At 46.4% G+C, this 8,221-nt stretch overlaps 1 protein-coding gene across 1 annotated transcript; it reads left to right on the forward strand.

The window, feature by feature from the left end:
• The first annotated feature begins 5,252 nt into the window (after nucleotides 1-5,252).
• On the forward strand, nucleotides 5,253-7,595 carry LOC108152884 (transcription factor btd). The gene has a single exon (XM_017282523.2). It carries the CDS (start codon nucleotides 5,796-5,798, stop codon nucleotides 7,290-7,292), a length of 1,497 nt encoding a protein of 498 aa, XP_017138012.1. The 5' UTR covers nucleotides 5,253-5,795; the 3' UTR covers nucleotides 7,293-7,595.
• Nucleotides 7,596-8,221: the final 626 nt, after the last annotated feature.

The raw sequence follows: 8,221 nt of genomic DNA on the forward strand, positions 1-8,221 counted from the left end.
GGGCAGGGTCACAATTTATGGCACCAGAAAACGTATTGAGCAACTTTAAATGCGGGTCAGTTGGGAGTGCCAATGGATGGGGCAGGCAGGGTGGTGGCAACTGGTGGTAATGACGGTGTCGTCTGGTGGTGACTTGGCGGTCGCTTCATTTGTGCAGCTTCGCTGAGCATACGCTGCACATCCGCCAGCCTGGACGGAGTAGAATCCGCCAAATGTTGCATGTTTTTCCTATAAATATGTTTAACAAGAAGGGTATTTGCTGGAGGCTGTATGCGAAGGAGGTATACCCTTTTGGAAAGAGTTGCACAAATAGGATCGACCAGTAGGTCGATCTTGTGGCGTGAACTTATGGGGTACCTATGTAAAGGGAATTTTGATTAGATTCCTTTGTGATCAGAATATAACTCTCTACCAAATCTCTTCTAACCTACTTTATCCTCAAAGTTTAAGCACCCAAAGTGGATGTTCCTGTTCCCGTTTCCTGGTTCCTGCTACCGCTTCAGGCGCAGGCTGAAGGGCTCTTGACATTATGCTTATCCAGAAACAGGAGACCAACACTTGGCAACTGTTGCGAGTTGTGTTATTGTTTTACGATGGTTCTACGAATGTGTGTTCTTGGGGAAAATATTGCCATGACAGCAGCAGCAGCAGCAGCAGCCACATAAATATTTATGCCGCATTCGATTGAAAGCTTCTCAAGCGTGAGCATTTTAGATAAAGTCTGCCCCAAAGACACCCACCCCCACCCCCACCCAGACAGCAGCACACCACCCACTGGGACAGGTGCAATTGCGGTACTTCGGCTCGTTGGCATTTTGCATATGACAGCAGAAAAAGTTTACTGATTGCGAGCGAGTGCGTCTCGTGCCGTGCTGATTGGATGGACGCACAGAACGCAGCAATTGAATCGAGACATCGTCATCGGGCGATTTTCTAACCAAAACAAGAGCTCTAATCCGACTATGTCTAACCCGGGGCAACCACAAGAGGCACGCCAACAACATCGGTGGCAGTGCCAGAGTACTGTATTTGAAGGCCCGCGGGCCTTGTTAGAGCAGGCGGCGACCCTCGTTCGCGCATTTTTAATCCGTTTAAATGAATGACAGTCTAATTGGAGGATTTGCAGCGAGGCTGAAGGACAGGCCGGGGCCAGACGGCTCCTTAATAGTGACAAAGTCCTTGCCATATGCTTTGAAAAAACCACATGTTATTCACGGTATTTAAACAAACAGCAACAGCAACAGGGGCGGGCGAACCAGGCCACCAAGCCACCAAGCCACCCTCTGGCTCTGACTCTCCCAATGCTACAGTTTTCCAATCCTCCCAGTCGTCCTCCAACCCTCATACAATTAGGTTCTCTACCCTGTTCCGTCTCCGTCTCTGGCTCTGGGTCTGGCTCACATGAAATCCAATTCCAATTTTTATTTAATGCGCGAAAAGCACTTGATTGGATCCAGAGCAAGAACTCAGACCCAAGTTTTAGTTCGTTACATACTCCAGGGACAATCCACTCCTCCTCCCCTCCCCTCCCTCTCCACACCGATGGGGTGGCAAGTGCAGGATGCAGTCCGTGTATCGGCTGTGTAAACTTCCACTGCCACAGGAGAAGTAGAGGTAGACTCCCAGAGAGTGCCAGAGAGTGCCAGGCAGCAAGAAGCTGTTTCGTCCTGGTATCCCACAAACCACCAAGATTACGGGAGACAGGCAGCGCATTAACATCAAGGAGCGGAAAAGGTGTCTGCTGTCTCCGGAATGAACGGTCCTGCGACAACGCAAAAGTTGAGCCAATTACCATTTACATTTCGCTATCTTCTTCGGGTAATTAAAACCCACCGAAGATGCCAGGAGTCGGCATAAGGAGCACGTAGCTACTTCTAAGCTTTAGTCGCTAGATGGTAATCTTAGTTTTTCATTTGCTTTCCCCGCTCCGCTCAGAGACTCATTCCCCCTTCTATTATCCCTTCTATTGTCTATTCTGTGTCTCTCTCTCGGCTTGACTTAATCACACTAAGGCAATTTCACGCCTTTTTGCGCTTTGTCTCTGACGAGGGGAATCACTTTGTCACTTGGCAGTTTGATGTATCGACAGGGGCCAAGCCAAACAGCCAACCCACCAATCCACCAACCCCCCAACCAATCCATCCATCCCCTTCCCTTACATGCCCTCACTCGAGTGACATGCCAAAATGGTATAGTTCTAGCCTCAGAGATCTTCAGGGGTAGATTAGCAATTGGGTTTTTGTAAAGATTTTGTGCATCGATTTGTATATCGGAGATTTGCGTTAATTTTCACAGAAAATATTTACTCCTGGTGTGCGGCCGAATGTGTTTGGGATTTTTACTTGACTTCAAATTGCAGTCACGTGTCGCATATGTGGATATTCCTTGGTGGATAATCAATAAAGAGAAGTGGAAATCTAATGGATTGGGGAAATAGCTCTCGAAACAGTTTGATAATTCGATGATAATCTTAAATAGCAGAAGGAAATTATGTTTGGAAAAGAATAGATAGATTGTATCTGTAACTAAGCATCTTTTTATCTTATTTTTAGGTCTATTGCAGAGATACATATGTACTTCAAAAAAGGATGGCAATTTTGTTTAGATTTCTAACATTTTCGACTGGAGAAAGTATGTTTCGAAATAATGTTGATTCTGGAACTGCTCTCCTTCTGAAATACCCCCATTATTATTTATCGTTCATTAATCACATCAGCTTATGGCTTCAGCTTGAACTGTTCGATGCTGCAATTAATTAAATATAAACTAAACAATATTTTTAATGAAATGGCAATGGCCGAAGGCAATCATGTGTTTAATATTCATTTCGTCGACAGCCAACATGGCGGCCAGGCAGATTTTCTGGCTCCAAATTGCATCCCATGGAGAGAGAGAGAGAGAGAGAGAGAGGCAGAGAGGAATACATGGCAATAAATTTTAATTAAAAATGCAACTCATATGGAAAGTGGAACAATTAGCACCTGAAAATATGCAAACATTAAATTGCTGCTACTGTGGCAGACACAACAGCAACAGCAACAGCTACAGCCACAGCCACAGCACAAAGTGCAACAAAAGAAGCGACATTTAAATAAATTGTACGTATGTGTCTGGGGCGGTCTGTGTAAACCTGCTCCACGACTGACCATAACAGACACATATTTTGTCCCGGCACTGGCCACATCCTCACATCCTGTCTGCCCGGACACTAGGGTACTGCCATGCAACAAAGCCAAAAGAAATCGGAAGGAATATGTCCACATCTCGACTATAAGATACCCAATAATTGGTAGCAATCCTTTCTATAAACATACCACTAGATATGTAAATATTCAATGACCAAGAGAATTGCGTTTTAACTATAATTTTCATTAATTTTCATAACTTTGCAGGGGTTTTCAAGTATCCACACCAAAGGGTTCCATTCATACTGATAAATAGTCGAACGGAGGCGAAGAAATCGGATGCTGATCAATAATACATGCCCAAAACATTCTACTTCCCATTACAAGGGGTATGAAAAGTTCGAGGGAACAGAACGATATGAAAAACGAGCGGAAAACATTCAAAAATTTGTTACTTTTGCTGTCCAGCCATCGTTTCGTATACATACTCGTATTTATTGGACAGTTGGGGGTTTTTCTATATAACTGACAAATAAATATTTTAGCTGCTGCCCCCGAAATCTTGCCGCGCTCAACAGTCGGCCCTGTACTATGGGAATGGAAGAGTAGGGGAACGTAGCGGACGGATCCTATCCACTGTCTGTCTGTATGTGTGGGGCAGCAATATGTAGAAGCTACGCGCAGCATATACTCAAAATCCAAACCGGGAGCAACAAATACTCGTGCAACAACAGAAAACATGGCCACATATTCACACAATCTCAATCTCGCTGGCGCTGCTAAAAAATCGACAAAAACAACCTGTTCGGAAACACTTGCAACAAGGAAATCACAACGGCTATCATGCCACACAGAGGACGACAGACAGAGACGGCAGCAGGCAGAGTGAGAGGGCATGTCGAGCCAGAGCTATCACGGGGGTGGACAAGCGAGAGAGAGAGAGAGAGAACACCAAGCGCCGCCTCCTTTTTCGAACTTTGCACAGCACACAGCAGCGGCACAGTGGGACGAAAGCTGGCCGAAAGGAGAGTGCAAATTGGGAGATGATTGTGCTCTAAGTTATCTGTAGAGATCCAAAAATCGAAATAGCCATTCTCACAGCAGTACTCTTGCTTTATAGTCCGCTTTTCATTTGGTTCAAGGTAGGGTTTTCTTCCTAAGGTGTTCTCCTTCCTCTGGCGTTCTTCTATGTAAGTTTGTTTATGGGAACCATTTTCTGTTTATTTGCCTTTTCTTGGGTGTATTTTTGCGTGTTTTTCTGCTTCTAGTATGCTGCTCGTTTTTCTTCTTCTCGTGTTGTAGGTTATGTCGACGGCTTGCCCTCATCTTCTTTTTCCTTCTTTTATCTGTGTTCAGAATGGGAATGTGGATAAATTTGTGGTCCTCCGTCTTCATGTTGTGTGCTTCTTCCTTCTTTGCACAAATGCGATAGAATTTTATTGGTTGTTTTTAAAACCATGTAGATTAGGTATTGTATCATCAGCACAGCGCTTGCACTGGGGAAAAATAGATAAAGGCTGTGTCGGATTGAAACCGTCTTTTCAAACTCGACCACAAATAATACTTCTTATAGACGCTGGATACGCCCCTGCGCACTATAAACATTACTCTGTTGGTCTGACGTTTCTAATAGCTGACATCGTAGAAAATAGGGTGAATTTGTAAATGTATCCCATTATTGTATTAATGACTCCAGCGGCGTTTGACTCCAGAAACATTTGTAAAAGCTTTGTGGCCGCCGGAAGAGAGGTTGGCCAGGCGAGGGCTGCAAAAATTTGACATTATAATGATATCGATATACGCATAGAGAGTAGACACCTCCGCAGGTTTCCTATCGATATCGGAATAGACGAAGAATTGGCGTTTGTAGAATATATTAAGCAATGTCTTTATGGCCTCACGGGCTCAAACAAATTTCGGTGATAGCTGATAGGCAGAAAAGTGCAACAATAGTCGAATATTTCGAATAGACGCACCTGCGTTCAAAAGGACTCAACTTTTTGCCACCGGATTGTGGGGAATATTTTTTAGTTGATTTTTAAAGGTGGAATTGTGTGGGTCTTTTTTTATATATCACGTAAATAAAATCAATTCTTTGCTACCTTTGCACCACTGTGCCATGCATCATATACAATTTAGGTAAAATGAGAAACTTTTTCGAACAAGCCTGCCCTGCCGCGGACGGCAGCCAACCAGGAGGCGCCGCGCCTTGTGCCTCACACAATAAAACCACAGAATATGTTTGCCTACTGCCAGAGCAGATGGAACCGGAGACAGAGAGAAGTAGAGAGAGCGACAAAAAGGGATGCCTGGCCACGAGAGAGAGGGAGGATGAGAGTGAGAGAGAGAAAGAGAGGCCGTGACATAAGGGTGTCCGTGCTCTCCGGCAGAGGCAGAATCTGAACAGACTCCGTGCAGAATCTGGACAGATGGGCCGAGTGCCGCGAGAGTGTGGAGAACTCTCCCAATCTGAATGGGACAATATGAGAATACGAGAATTCCAACTGGACTGACTTGGGTGGTGGCAAGTTGCAAGTGGCAAGTGGCGGGTACTTAAGGAGGAACAGATTGCGAGCAGGCAGCAGTCGAAGCTGGAATTTCGAATCGAACGGAACAGAACAAAGTCCAGACCCAGTGAGAAGCGAGAATCGAGTTGAAAGCCAAGTGAAGATGAATTTGCTCATGGATAGCCTTCCGTCGCATGCGAATCCTGGCTCGCGTCGCTCCACGCCGCCCCAGCACACGGAGCTGAGGATCTCCACATCCTCGCCACACCACAACCAGCAGCAGAACCATGCACAGCATCAGCAGCAGCACCAGCAGCACCAACACCAGCACCCACACCAACACCAGCTCCAACAGACACCCAATCTCAACAACAACAACAATGAGACACCCACATCGCCACCCGGTGGAAAGACCACGCTGAAGCGCGCCTTCGACGTGGCATTTCTGATGATGCCCGACGAGCGCATCAAGCAAAAGCAGGCCGAGAAACAGGCACGTCTCCAGGAGGCACTGCAGCAACACCACCATCACCACCAACAGCTGCAGCTGCAGCAGCATCAGCAGCAGATGAACCACTATCCCACAGATCTGTCACCGCGTGGCGCCTCCTCGCAGCCACCATCGCCGGCGGCCATGGAGTACATCAGCCTGCTGGAGGCGCGTCAACGCTATCCCCAGCTGAGCATCCGCTCGCCGCGAGTGTACGATGATCCCACTCTGGTCATACCGCTAGTGGATTCCCCGGAGGCCACGGCCACGGCCTCGCCACCACCGCCAATGCGTAGCGCCTTTACGAAAGTGGCCTCGTCGTCGTTGTCCACATCCTCGTCGCCTTCGACCACATCGCGTCTGGAGTCGCCCGTGGATGTGGGAGCCCCTCCATTGAGCCCGGATCAACTGAGCTGCCATTCGATGAGTCCGCCGCTGGTCACGCCACCGCCGCGCACCAACAGCGGTGGCAGTGTGGGAAGTGTGGGTCCACCACATGTCGCCAATCCCTTGCCACCCAATCCGATTATGTACCACAACTTTCGGCCAGAGTACCAGTTCAACGGAGCCTTCCAGGCGGTGAATCCCATGCAGGCGCTGCAGGCACAGCATCGGCTGAAGCAGCACCTGCTCTACACGCGTCCCCCGGGACCAGGTGGCCATCCCAATGGTGGAGGAGGACCGGGGACACCCTCATCACCACCGTCGGGTCCGCCAGCGGAGTTTCTGCATGGCTCATATCCGGGATTCGGGCCGCCTCCGCATCCGTTTGCCGTGTCCCAGCCCCTGCAGAATCCTGCAGCAGCTGCGATTCTCTCCACGCTAATCCCACCCACACTGGCCTCCACCTTCACCCTGACCGCACAGAACGTGTGCGCCAAGTGCAACATTAGCTTCCGGATGACCAGCGACCTGGTCTACCACATGCGCTCCCACCACAAGAGCGAGGTGGCCTGCGATCCCAATCGCCGCAAGCGTGAGGAGAAGCTGAGGTGCCCCGTCTGCCAGGAGACGTTCCGCGAGCGGCACCATCTCACCAGGCACATGACGGCCCATCAGGACAAGGCCAGTGACCATCAGCCGCAGCTGGAGGAGTCCAGCGACAATGAGATCATCAATGTGGTTGGCGGCACACCGCCCGGACGGAGAATGGGAGGTGTACCCAAATGATCGAAGCATTTCTTCGGATACTTTTAAGACTCAACCCCCAGCCGTCATCGTTTTTGTGCCCGTAATGCCCCTTCTCTATTGTGATATTAATTTTACTTTTTTTTTTTAGCCCTAAATGTAGTGCAATTTTTTTTTTTAAATAGCCTCTCTCTATGTCTATGAATAATCAGTCTTTGCGGAACCGAAACGTTCTCTGGTTCAATCATTGTAAAATATTTGAAATAAGTTGCCGATCTGCTAATCTTAGCATACAATGTGTGGCTGAATGTTTCAATAAAAATCTAAATGTTATGCAAATCTTAATTCAATTGTTGTGTGCTTAATGAAATTTACTTACAGTTTCCGAATACAAAAATCGAATGCCAATTACATCCTTCCGAATAATTCGTTGAAGGTTTCACGTCTGAAATTATAAATTCAGTCAGTTTTTTGCCAACGATTCCAGTCTTTCTTTTATAAAATACTCGTATGGAGAATAATTGCATTCGTAATACTCATAATTTGATTTTCTATATTCGATTTTGGACCAATAAAAAAAGAGTACCATTTGGATGGGATCCTCCAGTTGTTTATTGTTTATTTTTAATTATTATTATTTTATTATTTATATAGTTTTGATATCTTAATACTGATTTTAAGAGTTATATAGTTAGATTAACATATATGTATATAAGTTTTTAATAAAAGGATTTTATTTTCTTATTATTCAGCAAATTTTTCTGTTTTTAATATTTGAGGGATCTATGTAGATGTTTAGAAATTTGAGGGTGCAGTACTCCTCTAGTTGCTTAATTTAAAGGATTATTTAAACCTATCCTTGATGCCCAATTTTGGGGATGTGGAGATCTCTTTCGAGCATTGAGGTCCAAACAAACCAAGGAGCAGCTGTCATCGCTTTTAAAGTTTTTGCTTGCATAATTCTTTTTTTG

This window comes from Drosophila miranda, chromosome XR, assembly GCF_003369915.1.
Source record: "Drosophila miranda strain MSH22 chromosome XR, D.miranda_PacBio2.1, whole genome shotgun sequence".
In the NCBI taxonomy this organism is placed as follows: Eukaryota; Metazoa; Arthropoda; class Insecta; order Diptera; family Drosophilidae; genus Drosophila; species Drosophila miranda.

Excerpts from the sequence above, each read along its gene's own strand:
- LOC108152884 (XM_017282523.2), top strand. The coding sequence starts at position 5,796 with ATGAATTTGCTCATGGATAGCCTTCCGTCGCATGCGAATCCTGGCTCG.